The 17387-nt window shown below is 52.5% G+C and overlaps 3 protein-coding genes across 3 annotated transcripts; 2 read left to right on the top strand and 1 right to left on the bottom strand.

Moving 5' to 3' along the window:
- Positions 1 to 1495: 1495 nt before the first annotated feature.
- On the top strand, positions 1496 to 11141 carry NCU00949 (hypothetical protein). Its single transcript, XM_960049.3, has 3 exons — positions 1496 to 4575; positions 4649 to 5800; positions 5852 to 11141. The coding sequence occupies exons 1-3, from the start codon at positions 1719 to 1721 to the stop codon at positions 11128 to 11130; spliced, it is 9288 nt and encodes a 3095-aa protein (XP_965142.3). The 5' UTR covers positions 1496 to 1718; the 3' UTR covers positions 11131 to 11141.
- Positions 11142 to 12101: 960 nt separating this feature from the next.
- On the bottom strand, positions 12102 to 14458 carry NCU00950 (tRNA dihydrouridine synthase). The gene is made up of 2 exons (XM_960050.2): positions 13696 to 14458; positions 12102 to 13627 (listed from the first exon to the last, which is right to left on the bottom strand). Exons 1-2 carry the CDS (start codon positions 13934 to 13936, stop codon positions 12405 to 12407), a joined length of 1464 nt encoding a protein of 487 aa, XP_965143.2. The 5' UTR covers positions 13937 to 14458; the 3' UTR covers positions 12102 to 12404.
- A 606-nt stretch (positions 14459 to 15064) lies between these two features.
- Positions 15065 to 17360, top strand: NCU00951 (inorganic pyrophosphatase). Its single transcript, XM_960051.3, has 3 exons — positions 15065 to 16214; positions 16328 to 16791; positions 16852 to 17360. The coding sequence occupies exons 1-3, from the start codon at positions 15363 to 15365 to the stop codon at positions 17075 to 17077; spliced, it is 1542 nt and encodes a 513-aa protein (XP_965144.3). The 5' UTR covers positions 15065 to 15362; the 3' UTR covers positions 17078 to 17360.
- Positions 17361 to 17387: the final 27 nt, after the last annotated feature.

Below are 17387 nucleotides of genomic sequence, written 5' to 3'. Positions count from 1 at the left end.
GAATGAAAGCCGTGAGAGCGGAAAATAAACCACGACTCCGCCTGTGCGACACTGACGTCGGCCTCTGAAGGATCCAGCATCATGCCCATCACCATGGACCTGTGAAACGTGGAATGTGATGGCAGAGTCCCAAATCTCCATCTGATATTTCTGACAGCCCTTGGTGCCTGTGAAACCTCAGTGACGCCCAACATCCTCGAGAACTCTGTCAGTCGTATTCCAAGTCCTCCATCTCTCGATACAAGCTCCAGAAGGCCTGTACATGATGAGGACTTCCATTCTGTTAGACAGAAAACCGCCTGTTCTTGGGTTGAATGCACCTTCCAGGGTTCAAGTACACATATCACAGCCGAAAAAAGCGCAGGAACAACCTGCGAGCCTGCGTTAGCTCCGATGGAGGGGGAAAGTTTAGATTACCAAAAAATTGTAAGATAAGGCGAACTTCCGTGGTAGAGGTAACCTAGGTATGTATCAAGTTCTCGATAGGGCATGGACACACAGGGGTACCTTCCACACAGACGCGACTCCAGAGTCGACAACGTGTCAGGCTACTGCCCAAAGAAGCAAGAAGCGAGAAAACCTAAACTTTGTTATTCCGATTCAACCCGCCAGTCCCCTCCCCTCCGTCCCTCGTCTGCTAAAGATGGCAGTTGCGAGTGTGAGCATGGTGCTGCCACTTTTTCGGGCAATCGGAATGAGGTGTAAGGAAGGATTTGCGACAATTTTTGCCTCGCGTCAGCTTCTCTGGACGGATTCTTTTCTCGGCTGTCAAGAGTGTCTGGTGCCAATGCACGGCCGGCAGACGCTTCAACGAGTGACCACATTGTGCGGCAATCTGCAAGAATTTATGCCCTCCCCCCTTTGCGTACCGACGTACTCAGTAGGTCGAAGAACAAAAATGATATGGAGATCCAACCTCAACCAACGCGGAACGTTAGGTAGACTGCCTAATGTGGTGGGAGCCGTCCCGAAGCCTCCTACGCACACTTGAGTTCCATTCACACCTCACTCTTCGTCTCGCCAATAGCGTGTGATCCAACGGGCTAGGAATATACTGGCTTAGTTTCCATCTTGTCTTGGTTCAATGGCTCTTTCATTTTCTCTTCTATTGCTTCTGCCTTCTGATGCCATCCCATCCCATTGTTTACTTGCTCCTGAACTCCCGTCCTTCCTAGTACATCTCCAACCACTCAAGTCAACTCAAACTCCCTCTCACGAAGCCCTTTTCAACCAGACTACACAGTAGACTACATACACTACAGCAGCGGCCAAATCCACAACCTCACGAGGACTTGACAAGCACCCGCAGCATCCCTCCATCGATCCCCCATCATCTCCATGGGTCTATGGATCCGGACAGGCAAGATAGGCCCTGGATTTTAGCGATTTTCCTGTCCACTTTCCACTTCTCCCGCAATCCAAACCCTTCCAACCCCACCCGCCTAGTCTAATTGCACCGTTACCGCCGCCCTCATTGGCCCATGGCCAAGGCGTGTCCAAGGTCAACGACGTTTGAGCAAGAGGGAAGCTCCATTCGAGGGCATCAGGCCCGTCCGGGGCTCGTCGGCCACCGTCTCCATTCCCGGCTTGGCAGCCCTAGACGCCGGTGGACGCCTAGGACGCCCTAGTTGGCTAGCTTCATGCGAACATTTCTTCACGACCCCGTCCGCGCCTACCAAGGATAGATCCTGGATCACCACTTCCACGCTGCCGAGGGAATGGCATGGTGGGACTCGTCTCGCCGGAGCCTCGGGGCTTCACTGAGATCCAAAAAACAACATCCTCCTGTCGTCGAACCTCCAGCCCCTGCTCCTGCCGGTCCTCACCCAAAGCCTCGCCATATCGACACACACACTGCCACGCCTCACTTGACCATGGAACTGGAGAGGGCCCTGCTATCGCCCATTACAGAGGAACAACCCGCTGTAGCGACGCAAGCAGAGACAACAAACACCGGCCCTCTCGTCGTCCACGTCCATATCCAGTTCCACGATCAGGACCTTCACTCCGTCACTCACAACCAGACATATGTTAGCTCGCCATACTTCGAACCTACGGGGAGGATATGCAATGGCTTGCTTCGCCGCATCGAGCACTGCTCCGAAGAGCTCATCACCCGGACCGACCCCACGGCCCTTGACATGGTCAAGGAAGGATCCCATGACCGTAAGCCATTGCGCTTCGAACTCACCTATCGCGTCACAAGAGCTGGATGGATGGGGGAATGGGCCGTCAGGACGTACAGGTCGTATCAGCAACGGCCTTTGACAGCCGCGTCGGCCAAGGAGGTTATCATCGCAAGTCACCAGACGGTAGGCATGTTTTTCCGACGACATGACAGTGACTTTCGATGGCTGGGGGGCTCTGTTCTCGATGCGACACCCGAAACCGCCGATTCGTCTCTAGACTCAGAAGTTGGGCAAATGTCGCTCGGTGCTATTCCCTCACCCCGATTTGTCGAGGAGTCCCAGACATTCGAATTCGTCCCCGGTTACAGTATCGAGGTCTCCCTCCGACACAGAAACCCACGGCGACTTATTCCGGCATTCAAGAGGGCAGTCAAGGTTTACAGCAGACAGGCGACTCCTCTTACGGCTGAGATGGGCAGAGATCTACTGGCGAACGCAGCAGAGGCTATCAATCGCAGCTTGGGTCCCAGGAGGCAGAGGCTTGAAATTCATGCGCAGCAATGTACAACCATGACATGCCAGCATCGCGACAGTACGGCCCTCAATATCGACGTGAGGATCTCAAACGGAATGGGGCCTGCCCACAACAGCCTACAGCGCAGCATACGAAGCAGTCTCTCATTATTTCACGATTCTCATGGCGAAGATTTTGTGCGAGATGTTGAGGAGTCCCTTGCAGATGTCACACAAGTCATCGATGCCCAAATCAACCAAACGAACGATTTCGAATTCACGATATGTGAGTTGAAAGGGGTGAACTGGTCAGTTCAGGTACCTGCGGCATTCACAGTCGGCGCTTCTGCATCGCACGGGCGACGAGACATCCAGGCGGTTTTAGACCGTATCCAGACTAGCATCGGCGATGTCCTACAGGGACATAACACCGCTGTACGTGTCAACGCACGGAAGCGGGGACATCTGGTGTACAAAGAGGTGATACAAACACATGAGATACCCGGAAGGTTAAAAGAGACTTTCCAATCACACGAGGAAGAAGGGTCTGTCCTGATGTACAGACTCAAGGAACGAATTCAGAAGGATATCGACATGATCTTTAAGGACACCTGCTCGATCGACGACATTGCGCTGGAAGAGGAAGAGAGACACCCTCGTCCAATCGAGGTTCCGCTCTCGCCGGGCCTCTCAGTCGAGTGGCCCGAAAGACACAACGGACCATCACTAGAATTTCCCCCTTTATCGGCAAAGACTTCGACCGAACGAGTAAATGACAACCCAATATCCTTCGTCAAACGAGCATTCTCACTCAAGCGGCGCTCCACATCATCATTAAGGCAAAGTCTACGGTCTATTGCTAGCAGCAGATCCAGTCTGAACAGCCAAGACGACAGCTACTCCGTTAATATTCCACATGTTCCCGAAGCCCCCGCGAGACCGGTATCTCCCACTCCAGCAACATCAACAAAGTCCTCGAAGAAGAGGTTCAGCCTCGGCAAGAAAATTTCCAACATGTTCAAATCGAAGGACTCCAAAAGCGACTTGAAAAGCGATGTGAAGACCGATATCAAAAGCGAGTCGAGCTCCAGGCGACGGTTTTTCAGGTCTTCCTCGTCCAAAAGTACTAATGCAGTGCCCGTGGCACCTGTAGAGCCAAAGTTGATGCGAGCTCACACCGCCACGGAAGCAGGCGGCGGTCGGACGCTGCATCGCCCTACGCGTTCGATGACGTCGAATCCATTAGGTAGTTATGACGCCACTCATTCCGCAAGAGGATCTTTCGAACACCCTCGACCATTCCAAGCAGCAACTCCCAACCTGGCGAACGGGCACGGGATTGCATCCAAAATTTTCGAGACATATCCACAACCGACAGAACCGCGATGGTCTATTGATCGCTTGGAACGACCTGTGATGGATACTCCGCAGCTTTATGAAGATGCCAAAGAGTTCCCGCACCAATTGCTCACTCCGGGGCTTACGACACGAAGCACCGACACCCCTAATCCTTTCCACTGGTTGGCGAGCCCCGGAGCCGATGCATACTCGACGGCACCGTCTACACCTGCATTGAGTTTAGGTGGAGAGTCTTCACCAAGGCACAGCTTGCTAATAAGCCCGATACATGTGAGACATCTGGAGTTGAAGGATAATACCTCGAGCGACTTTGAACCTGAATCCGAGCCCGAAGAGGCTGAGGTTGGGACGGGGGTGACTACGGTGGGCGCTTCGGTCGCGGCGGGGATGGAAGTTTTGAAGCCTTCGGAAGATGACGTGCGATCTGTTGTGTTAACGCCTAAGGACCACACTATACAGCCCGAGCAATTAGCCGAGGGGTTCGATGAAGAAGCTGTAAAGTCAGTGTCTTATGATGCTACCGCAACGGCCATCTCGATAAAAGACACCACGACTGCGCCGTCAGACTTGCACAGTGAGCCACCACCATTACCACCACGACGACATTTATTCCCTGTATTACACAATAATCTGACTCTTATACCTAGAAACAGAATCGGAGCTTACAGCATTGGACGAAACATTGGCTCCCGAGAATCGAGAACTCAGAACCGAACCTGCACCACTGTCCAATGAGACTCTGTCTAAAGAGTCGGACTTCCCTAAACCAGCTATCCGCCCGCTGCAACCCAGTCATGAGACAACGGTCTTCGTGGATGCCCGCAATGCGAATTCGGAAACAAAGTCGGCTTCAGATAAAGGGACCGAAGTGCAAAATGCTCCCGTCGTCCAGAATGAAAATCGGGTGATTGCAACTGAGACCGACTACTTCAAGGATTTCGAGTCTGTTGCCGAAAGCAAACCAATCGCGGATATCATCGGCTCTGATATTGATGCGAGTGAAGTAAACGACGCGACTGTCTCTCTGGTTGATAACCCTGCCGACGACCTGAACGGCCTGATTGCGGAACCGGCAATCACCCAGTCCGGGCCCGAGGGAGACAAAGCCGAGTATCAACATGATCAGGAATGCGACACACGAGTATCCGACGTGGATGATGTGCCCCCTACCTCCACCGAGGAGGTTGCTCATGATATCCAGCCGACTGTGAAGGCGTTTCAACCCAGCCCCGAAGATCAGACTGCTGAGCCGGATAATTACGAGGCTGACATCGTCGCAAGCGAAATCCGTCACGAGCCCCCTTCAATGGATGAAGTCACCCAAGATTGCAATAATACAGTTCCTGAAGATGAGAGTGTCGACGCACCTTCAAGAGATGAAACAAGTCCTCTCGCTGAACTTGCTGCTCAGGAGCCCAAGCCAGCGCAGTCCAGCCCTGAAGCAGACGTAGCTGGAACAGGGGAGGATGGCGCCAAACTCCCCACTGAGGATCTGGACCAGAACGGGTCCGCGGATTTCTTCGGTGATGTCTCCGAACCTTCGGTTGCGGATCACACTACCTTCGAAGTATCAGGGGAGCCCATGGAAGCCAGGGAAACTATCATTCAGACGGACACATCAAGCGAAGGGTCTGTCTCTGAACATGACAAGGAGTGGTCCGAACTAGCAGAGGGTGACAGTATCTCGCCCGCGGGCTCAAAAACACTCGTCGAAGATCAAGATGAAACAGACATGATCAATACCTTCGCATCACTTCACATCTCTTATACCGACAAAGCTACCGGCGCGAGTACTAAAGGTCATCATGTTTTCTTTCCATGGACGACAAGTGCCGTCGGTTCCGTATCAGAACATCCTGGGTCCAACAATCAGGACGTTAGCGGGAGCGCACTGGTGGCGCACGTAGAGATTCATAAATCTGAAACTCGGGAGCCATCGGGCCTTGAATTAAAGGACGTGGAGAATACTTTCGGTCCCGAACCAGTACCCGTCGAGTCCAAGGAAGATGTTCTCTCCGATAATGACACAATCGAAATTACTGATGAAACACCGAATAGCCTCAGGCAACCGGATTGGGTGTTTGAAGAGACGGACCGGCCTCACTCCTGGGTAGACACCAATCTCCTCCAACCTTCTGAAGCTCTGGACTCTAGGTCTGATGCTATCAATGTCTCCGAGAGCCCTGAACTAACGGCAGAGTCTCCCGATATTCAAGATCATGATCATACCCACATCCCCCCCGAAACCCCCCTTCCGCTTGAGGAGGCTCCCGGTGCTCAAGAGTCGGAGGCGACCTTTTCAAAGGTCGGCAAGGCTGACGAGTCAGTGCCTGTGGCTGTGGCTACTGTAAAGTGGACTCCTGATGTCGAGGAGGATTACGAGCTGTCATTTGGTACGGTTGAAACAGCGGCCAATATCGATTCTGTGGAAGCTGTCGATGATGTCCAGCACGTCGAGCACGTTGAGGATGTCGGGACTACCTTTGAAGCCCCAGATTTCCAAGAAGACGAGAAGGTTGAGATCAACGCTACCAATTCCGACGTGGCCGCCCAATATGTTCGCAGTTTCGAGGAGCGGGGCCGGCCGTTCGTCAGCACCTCAGACGTTGTTGAGCGTGGCCATGTCTCTGATGAGGTCTATGATAATCGGGATGCTGGCGTTGTGGAGAAACCTCACTTTGATGATTCGGACACCGAGCATCGTGAGCCCACAATTACTCAATTCTGGCCCGATCCTTCCTCGGTCTTCATTCCGTTCGCCCCTAAGGAGGTGTTGGGAAACGACACTGAGCTTTTTCATCCTGACTCTATGTCCACGATGGATAGTACAATTCTCGGCGTGGAGACGGCTGAGCATTGCGACCCAACTCTACCGCAGTTCCGTTCCAGTGACGTCCTTGAGATTGCCTGTCGTTCTTACGCCGTTAGTGGGGATACAGAGGAGGGGTTTGAGGTATTCAAACCTACCGAAGCAGTTAGCGCTCGTGTGGAAGAAAAGGCCAATTACCGCGATCCCACCATGCCCCAGTTCCGGCCTCATGTACTTTTGCAGCCGACGCCCACCCCTCTGGTTCTACATGTTCAAATGACTGAGGATAACATTGTCTCTCAACAACCCATGGAAGCGTCCAAGGAGGAAATCCCTCATCGTGGCAAGGACGAGACTGAGTACCGTGATCCTACAATGCCTCAATACCGACCCAACTCATTCAGGAGTGTCTGCAGCCCCTCGGTCTCTATCATGATGGCTGAGACGGCTGGATATGGAGAGAAACCGGTACCAATACTCATCGATGCGGCTCTGATCGAAACCACCAAATTTAGCGAGGGAGATCTTGACTGTTGCGATCCTACGATGCCTCAATTCCGGCCAAACTCAATCCTTGACAGCACCCCCATTTCCTCTGTCTCCGATGAGCCAGTCCATGAGCAAAGAGAGCAACCAGATATACCCACTGAAGATGATAGCTCGGAAACCTCCTCACGAGATAATCTAAGCGCTGAGTACCATGACCCAACAATGCCTCAATTCAAGCCGAACTGGGACGGTCCGGAGTTACCTCACCTCGGCCAAGCTGGTGCTGAGCAACCGACAGAACAGAGCGCGGAGTACCATGACCCAACAATGCCTCAATTCAAGCCGAACTGGGACGGTCCGGAGTTACCTCACCTCGGCCAAGCTGGTGCTGAGCAACCGACAGAACAGAGCGCGGAGTACCATGACCCAACAATGCCTCAATTCAAGCCGAACTGGGATGGCCCGGAGTTACCTCACCTCGATCAAGCGGGCGCTGAGCAACCGAGACAACAGAACGCTGAGCTGACCAACCTTGAGCCTGTGGAGAACGAGAAGGATGATGATACAGCTGCAGAAGTCAACGCAGAAAATACACAGTCTCTCAGGCAGCTCAATGATTCCACTCAGCCTGAGCGTGTCGGAACCGAAGCTCCTGATACTGAAGAAGTGAGAGACATGCAGGCCGAATCGCTTGAGTCTGACAATGCCCGCGACAGAATGCCAGAAGCAAAGTTTGTGGAAGCGGAGTCTCCTGAACACATCCAGCCTGATAATGTCCCTGTTACTGAATCTGTGGGCGAGACTCATTCCGAGACTGAAGATGAAGAGGCCGAGTTTGACTCCAGTGAACCCCTGTCTCAGCCAGCTACTGAGCAATCTCAAGGAACCCAGGCAGAGGAGCTTCCCCAAGACCAGTTTGACACTCTTTTTGTGCCGGTTGATCCCAAACCTGCTACGGAGCTTGGCACCATCGAAACTGGTGCCAATGAACTTGCCGAGAGTGATTCCGAATCTTCCTCTCAGTCATCTTCTGAGTCAGGTTCTGAGCGCACCCCAACCCCTTGGGGGGAGGAGCTTTACCATGATCAGCATGATGCACTCTTTGAGCCTAGGGAAGGGTGCATTCACCATGTGGCTGCACATGATGCAGTCCTCAAACTTTCAGGAGTCTCTAAGCTCGACCAGGTCGAGTATCGCGACCCGACGATGCCTCAGTTCCGGCCTAATATCTTCCTTCCGTACCGCGATCCTACCATGCCTCAGTTCCGGCCTAACGCGGTTATGATAATCTCTCCGATCACTGTCCCTGAGACAGTGCAAGAATCAGCTGAGGAGCTCGATACCGACTACATCATTGATCGTGCCATGGATGTCCTTGATCAGCTTGAAAGCGAAGAGAGAGCGGGTCTAAACGAGGAATTCGTCGATCAAGTGATTGATCTGTGCGAGCAAGTTCTTGAGCAATCTAGTGCCGAGGCTGAAGAGACCGAAGATCCTCTTGAGCAGTTTGAAGCCAACAACGCTCTCGAACAGATCGAAGCTGAGACTGAACAAACTGAGAGGCTTCTCGAGGAACTCAACAATGAACAACTTGGGCGCACCATGGAGCTATTCGAGGAAGCCATTACTGGACAGGCTCTAAAAGAAACTGACAATGCCCTTGACGAAATTGCGGCCGAGGCTGTACAAACTGAGGAGCTTCTCAAGGAGCTTGATACTGCGCAAACCGAGCGGGTCCTTGAGATTGCCCAAGACCTTGAGATCCAGCATTCACTCGATGAAAGTGGGAAGACGCTGGAGCAACCTGCCATTGAAGTCGAATGCACTGAAGAGCTCCTTGAAAAGGTCAATGCTGAGCAAACGAAGAGGGCTGAAGAGCTTGTCGATCAGCTTGAAACAGAGAAGGAGAATGAGCAAAATCAGGCAAGCCTTAAGGAGATCAATGCTGAGATCGAAAAAACCGAGACGTTGCTCCAGGGACTTGATCTCAGGCAACATGAACGCGCAGAGGAGATTCCCCAGCAACAAGGATCTCAGCAAGATGTCACCCTCACTGCTGCGGACAAAACAACAGAAAAGCCCATCAACTCACCAGTGGCTGGACAAGCAGTTGATGTTCCTGAATCATTCCTGGATGAGTTCCCCGAAGACAAGGAGCAACCCCACCCTTCAGCTGTCCTTCCTGCCGAGGCTGCGATTGCGGAGGCTGCTGCTGGCGTGCCACTTGCGTCCCACAGATTTGTGTCAAGGCCACCCACTCTTGGGTACGCTGAAATTGGTACCGCCGAGATGCAAGATACTCCTCAACAGCCTACTGTCGCCGTGATTGATAAGGCTCCTATCGGTGAATCGAGTATCACTCCTAATGTTCAGCTTGAGTATCCCGGGATTGAGCTCGCCAATCTCGAAGATGAAGGTCTTGAGGATGCCGATGTGGCGTCCGATGTCCCTTCAGTTGAGCCTACTACTGGCCCTGTCATTGTCAACTGTGAGACTTGGATCGAGCATACTGATATTGGGAATATCGCCTTGGAGACCCCTGCTTCTGTTGTTCAGCGAGCGGCAGAGGCGACTTCTAGCCATGAGCCAATCGTCCAAGAAGCCCATCCAGAGTTTCCCAACATTGAGCACGCCAACCTTGAAGACGAAGGCCTTGAAGATAGCGAGTTACCAGCAGACATCGCTTCCGCTGAACCCGCGGCTGCGCCAGTCGTGATCAACTGCGACACCTGGATCGAGCATGCTGACGTTGAGGATGCTGGAGTTCAGGTCCAGGTGCCTCGTGTTGCGTCTTCCGGTGAGGAGACGACCATGGAACCCATATTGATCCCTGTTCAATCATCATACGGAGAAATTCTTGCTGAGAAGTCTTGCACTCCTCTTGCTGAACCTACGCCCATATCTGAGTGTATCGCTACACCTTATCTTGAGGATATGGCTGTCACTGAATCTCAATCCGAGCAAGAGACCAGCACCAATGAGCCAATGATCGTTAGCGATATCAACGAGGATGAGCCTTTGGCTTGTCAGGTTTCGCATGAGCAAGGTGCGGATTTTGAAGAGCAAGATACTCCCTCCGAAGTGGTTGATCGAAGCTTGGGTAATGCTCCTGGCACTGAAGACACTGATGACTCGACTGGAGATGTGGATACAACCAATGCCGATGGGTCTCTCAGAGTCGAGTCGCTTGATAACCTCATTCGATCCGCGGAGGCTATCGAGAACAAACTGAGGGAACCCCCCGAAGTTGAGTCTGCCACTGGCGAGGATGAGAAGGCTGGGGGTGAGGAAGTGATACCAGCTATGGATCCAGTCGAGGAACCGTTGTCTCTGGAACTCGAGGCAAATATCGAGGAGACTGGAGACTTTGACAAGACTCCACTTGCCATTCCATCGGGCAAAGACGAGGATGTGATCGTGGAACAGGAAATGCTTCAGGACATCCCAGCAGCTGCCCTTCCTGACCTGTGTCTCCTTGAAGAGATTGTCACTAACCAGCCAATCTCTGCCCCGGCAATCCCCTTCATCACCCAAGAGATATTAGAGCCAGCCCAGCAACTGTCTGACATCTCCAATCCCCGTCAAGTATTCAGAGTCAGTCCTCGCGGCTCTGTCGACACCATCCGCGGTTCGGATGTTGACGAGGAAGAAGCTCCTGAGCTGTATGCTCCTCCTCCAACGGCTGGTTTCTTTGGATTCCATCACTATCACGAGAACAAGTGGGCTAAGGTCGGTTTGTTCGAAGTCTTGATTAACTCAACCTCTCGTCGGTTCAGTCTTCCTCTTCAGTCCTTGTTGCACCGTAAGCATAGGTCCGACGCTTGTCCGTAAGCGACATTGATTGGCAACAAAAAACTCGACAAAGTAAATAACAACGAAGGAAAAAAGGGACGATCAACCCGGCAAGAGTGGATGCACGAAAGAAAAGAGGTGTTTGAAATGGTTCACAGTTGACACATGCTTTCAACTGGGAGGGAGGAAACAACAATCACGATTATTTGTTTTGCATACACATATACCCCCTCCGCTCTATACACTGCATGTTTGTGGTTTTGCATTTGGCGATCTCTGCCCTTTTTCTTTTCTTTTTTTTTTCTTTTTCTTTTTTTTTTTTTTTTTTTTTTTTTTTTTTTTTTTTTTTTTTTTTTTTTTTTTCTTTCTTATGGAATCTGTATCTTCACCAACTTTCCTTTGGTTGGGGGTTTGGGTTTTAGGCATCGGCGTTTTGGATTTATGATATACCACGAAACTAAACGAATGGTTGGGGGTGGCGGGACATGGTTATGAGGGGTACGTTTATACATGATTGTTATTATATACCACTTTCCTATGGGGTATACACGAAACGGATGGGAAAATGGGAACGGATGAAAGCAAATGAAGATAGACACGGAGATGGAAGGGATGGGATAGGATGATAGGTAAAACAGACGAAGCATTCGAGCAATAGCATCATCCTTTTCCGACGATTTATGTTTTTTTACGTTGCATGACTAAGGAGAATCCAGCCTGACAGGACAGCACAGAGTGGTTTATGAGGATTGGGGTTCTGGGGATGGCAACGGGGATAGATGAGTACTTTGGGACAGGGCAGTGCTCATCACGATGCCCATGGTTCCCGTGTAATGGCGCTCCAAGGAAACAACAGTACAGCACAGCGCATGCATACTTGGAGGAAGTATGTATATTGAAGGCTGGCATGTCTAGTTAATACAGCCAAGGTGACTGAACAACTAATCACTTCAAGAATGAATTTACAAGAACAAAAGATGCAGTGGGTCACCAGGAAAAGCATGGCAGTAGGTAAACGTAGGTAGCAGTAACCAGAAGTTGCCTCCGGTCTTGTTTGAACTGACCCATCGAAACTTTATGATTGCATTGTCCAATCAAGGCGCTTCTCTCGGATATCATGCCATTGAAAGAAGAAAATAACTCCCAAAAAAAAAAAAAAAAAACCCCAACTGTAAGATTCGCCCCATCTCAAACGCCCAACTCTAAACCGAATTTTGTGTAACCGCGCTATGTATGTGCCTTAACCGTAGATTGAAGAAAAGGCCCGAGTAAAAGAAGTGTAGAGACTTTTTGGGAAAGAGAGAACAGCCAGCCTATGAAGCGGCGACGGCAGCGGCAACGGGCTGCGAGGACTGCTGCTCGGCGACAGAGGTAGCGGCAGTTGTGGCGGCTTCACCGGCCTCGGAAACGTTGATTCTCATCGAGGGAGGGGGCTGCTGCTTCTCGGTTTCCTCATCACCATCCTCCCTCTTCCTCTTCAGGTTCTCCTGCTGAGCAACATTATTCGTCAGGTCATGCTTCTTCTTATCATCACCTGCCGCCTCCACCTTGGAATTATCATTACCACTGCTGCTGCTGCTGTTGCTGCTGCTTCCATCGGGAGTAACAAGCTTCATGAGCTCATCCGTCCTCCTCGCCATCTCCACGAGCTCCTCATCGCCCGTCAACCCCAATACCTCGATAATCTTGCCATAACTCTTGCAAGGCGTCAGCTCCCTGTACTTGGGGCTCTTGCCGGGCACCATCTGCGTCAACATGAACTTGGTGTTGTGAAACTTGTTTTCGACCTCCATCGCAAACCGGACGTACTTGGCCACGGCCTCCTCCCACGTCGCCAGTCCGCCGTCCGCCTTGGCGCGGAAGCACGAGCCGTTCTTCTCGGCGCAGGTCGCGATCATGGCCCCGTCGGTGCCGTACTCGGCCATCAGCTCGAGCGCGTGGTCCCTGTTTTCGACGTCGCCGTTCACCAGACAAGCTACTCCAAACTCGTGGCATACATCGGCAATCATACGCAGCTGGCCGCGGATGGCGCGCTCGCGTGGGCGCATGGGCGTGGTGCGACAGTGGATCGTCAGACCGGTGATGCCCGTGGCGCAAAGTCGGCGGACGAGCGCTTCTGTTTCGGCGGGGGTCTCGAGCAGGCGGATTTTGACGCTGATGCCGATGTCGAAGGCCGGCTTGATCTCGGCGACGAGGGCTTCGAGGATGGAAACCAGCTTCTCGGGCGTTCGAAGCAGCGCAGCCCCCATACCGGCGTGTGTGCTGAAGGGCTTGGGGCAGCCGGCGTTGACGTCGATTCCAGAGACATCAGCGGCGACAAGCTTGGCGCACTCGACGGCTCTGGCTGGGTCGGAGGTGCCGATTTGGAAAATGTGACGGCCGGCTTCGCGGACGGGGTCGATGCGGTAGATGACGGACTCGTCGAACAGTTCCTTTTTGACGTTGTTGGTAGGGACCCGAGTCCATTCGATGCAGTGGTTGCGGGGGTTGACACGGCGGGTGGTTCCGATCATGGCACGGTCAATGGTCTCCGGGCCTGTTGAAAGCAAGAAGTGTCAGTCAAAGTCAAATACTGCAGATAATTCAGATTGACATTGGACGCACCCCATACGAGATCGGCACCATAATGAAGAGCCAGCAAGCGCGAGGGAAGCTCTCCAGAGCGGACCATGGGAGCCAGAACGATTTTGCCACGATAGTCGACGCCCCGCGGCGGGATGGGCACCCTCTTCTGGGTCAGGCCCGCGGCAGCAGCAGCAGCAGCAGCAGCCAGGACCGGGGCTGTCGTCTCTTCGGTAACGGATGTCATGATGGTTCGGACAAGGCGCAATGGAGACACAAGCATATCATCTGTTGGCGTCTCTGCCCGGACAGAGGAGCAAAAAGGAGGGGAGAAAAGGGTGCGGTGCGGGGGGCGACGTGAAGTGTTTGGAACTGGAATTTCTGAAAGATGGAAAATAGCCCGCGGCGCTATCCAGAAATTCGATCTGCGACCGGATCGGCGGGCGCCGAGGCGGGCCGGGAACTCGGGATTCACCCTAACCCTCCATAACAACTTGTGAACAGCCTTTGAGCTTTGCGAGAGCCGTGATCAGATGAAAGGACGGGCCACAAGGGAAAGGATCAGATCGATGTTGCTTGCTCTTGATGAACATGTCTGGTTTTCGCGGGGAACCCTGTCATATGCCGGGAATGCATGTTGATACTCTATGAAGGGTGGGTTTAGACTACTTATCTCTCCAAAGACAACTATATTCTTGTGTTTAGCCAGCAACACAGCGGAGCATTTGACTTTGTAGTATCACCAGCGGTCGACAGCGAACATGGCCCTAGGTACTTGGGGGTTGTCGGGCAGCTTGGTTGGACGGGAGCCTTTTGTCAACCCCCTCTTATAAAAGAGGGGGAAAAAATATTCTGGGACAGACTTTTAATTTGGGACATCTGAACTCTTAGGCTGCACTATAGAAAATTGTTAGTGGGAAGATACAACAGCAAAAACAACACCAATCATTTTTCTAAAATTCCAAGAAAATTCCTAGTGAATAGAGTAATAATGAAAGAGTCACTCCTCGAATCTAAGAAAATTATCTTTTAATTTGGAGGAGCAATAACTTTAAACTCTATCAACATTCAGCAAACAGCGAGCATCGTCACTTCTAGTCGCACTAGAGTATAGAATGATATATAGCAAAAAGCAGCTTGCAGATGAATTTTCTCCCTAACGATAAGGCCAAATTTAATGCAACTTCGAAAGCCTTTTCCTTTATAAGTCTTCTTTCTTTTTGAATTTTTATAGAATTTTAGAAAAATAGTTGGTATTGTTTTCATTGTTGCATCTTCCCACTAACAATTTTCTATAGTGCAGCCTAAGAGTTCAGATGTCCCAAATTAAAAGTCTGTCCCAGAATATTTTTTCCCCCTCTTATATGAGAGGGGGTTGAGGAAAGGTTCCACCACCAAACCGCACCACAACCCCCAAGTAGATCTGCTCTTTGGTTGAAAAACCTGGGGCATTTTGTTGTTGTTCAAGCCACATGAGGTTGAGTGGAGTTGATGACCGCTTGAAGAACCAACACCATACATACTACATACCTATCTGTACATACTCAGCCAACGAGACTCGATCGTCAGATTGCGTGGGATCATCGAGTGTCATCAAGAGTTCAGCGTCCGGGGGGGTGTGGTGACAGCGGTGAGGGTACAAAGGTACAGCCGTGGACGGGACAGACAGCACACGCTGGAGCCAAGCCCCACTCTTCGGCAACGTTAGGATGGAAGTGGCCCCAGCTTACGAGCCTCGCTCAGCCAGGACCCTGGAGGCAGCATTGATTGAGAAGAAGAAAGAAGAAGCCGCGGCCAAAGTGAGCCGAGTGAGCAACAAGCCGACTCTGATCATCAGGAACAGGGCGACCGAATACTTACAGCACCCCTCCCGACGCTTTCTTCAAACCATCCACGTCTCACCTGCTGTGACTCTAATGCGGTCTCAGAGCCTAGTCAGGTTGCAGTTGCTGGCAAAGACGCGGTGCCGGCCATTGCACTTCCAGCCCCAGAGCATCAGACAGCACAGCACGCTCCTCCCGCTCCCGCACCCGCGCCCGTCGTCGCAGCCACACATCTTCCACGGCTACGGCCACCTCCCGTCCGTCCAAAACATGCCGCCACAATTCGGCCGTCCCGGCCAATCGCAGGCCCGCACGCTGGCGTCACTTGGCGGGCCCCAGTCCAATTCCACACACACCCCGTGCCCGGTCGGAGGGGGAGCTGGGACCCCTCCCCCTCCATCGGCTGGCAATGGATCGGGGGGGCCTGCCCAATCTCCGAATACAAAACCGCTGCTGGGCTCATCCACCCTGACGAGACCAAACATCACCACCGCCATTTCCTCCGCCAGAACACAACAGATTGCCCGGCATCTCTCGTCGAGCTCAGTCGCAACCATGGCTTCCCAGTACAGCGTCCGCAAGGTTGGCGCTCCCTACACCTTGGAGCACCGCGTCTACATCGAGAAGGATGGCGTCCCCGTCTCGCCCTTCCACGATATCCCGCTCTATGCCAATGCCGAGCAGACCATCCTCAACATGGTCGTTGAGATTCCCCGCTGGACCAACGCCAAGCAGGAGGTAAGCCTCGACCCCAGCTTCCCTCGAGAGTCTCCCGCGCACGCAGCTTTGTCTACACGAGGCTGCTTCGCGGCGTATTTACCTCAACCCTCTGCTAACAACTCGCCCCATAGATCTCCAAGGAGGAGCTCCTGAACCCCATCAAGCAGGACACCAAGAAGGGCAAGCTCCGCTTCGTCCGCAACTGCTTCCCCCACAAGGGCTACCTCTGGAACTACGGTGCCTTCCCCCAGACCTGGGAGGACCCCAACTCCATCCACCCCGAGACCAAGGCCAAGGGTGACAACGACCCGCTCGACGTCTGCGAGATCGGTGAGCTCGTCGGCTACACCGGCCAGGTCAAGCAGGTCAAGGTCCTCGGTGTCATGGCCCTTCTCGACGAGGAGGAGACTGACTGGAAGGTCATTGTCATCGACGTCAACGACCCTCTTGCCCCCAAGCTCAACGACGTTGAGGATGTTGAGCGTCACCTTCCCGGCCTTATCCGTGCCACCAACGAGTGGTTCCGTATCTACAAGATCCCTGACGGCAAGCCCGAGAACCAGTTCGCCTTCACTGGCGAGTGCAAGAACAAGACGTGAGTTTTTTGTACCGCTTTGTCACCGCAACTGCTACATTGGCTAACAAATAACAACAGGTACGCCATGGACGTCGTCCGTGAGTGCAACGAAGCCTGGGAGCGTCTCATCACCGGCAAGACTGCCCCTGGCGGTGTCTCCACCACCAACGTCACTGTCCAGCACTCCAGCAGCCGTGTTGCCCCTGACCAGCTTCCTCCCCTCCCTCCCAACGAGAATCTCCCCCCTGCCCCTATCGATAGCTCCATCGACAAGTGGTTCTTCATCAGCGGTGCTTCCGCTTAGAGAGTTCGTTTGTTGAGGTAGAATAAAGATAATTTATTGGCACTTTGTTGTATTGGTCAATTCGTCGTGAACAATCCTCCATGGTGTTACCCTCATGCGTTGTTTTGCGTAGAGTCGAACGTCTTTGCAACAAGGTATGCGCGGTCAGAGATTGGCCATTTCTGAGGCTGTAGTCCATGCCGTGGGATAGGGACTTGTCGAGGAGATGCTCGACATTCTTGCGCCATGAGTTTCGCCGTTGAAATATACCGATACCGTTGATGAATTCCCCATCGAAGGAAACACGGTCGCCAAAACAAAAACAAAAAAA

Source organism: Neurospora crassa, linkage group I (genome assembly GCF_000182925.2).
Source record: "Neurospora crassa OR74A linkage group I, whole genome shotgun sequence".
NCBI lineage: Eukaryota > Fungi > Ascomycota > Sordariomycetes > Sordariales > Sordariaceae > Neurospora > Neurospora crassa.
The sequence above is the reverse complement of the archived record's forward strand: the minus strand, read 5'-3'. Positions and strand labels throughout refer to the sequence as shown.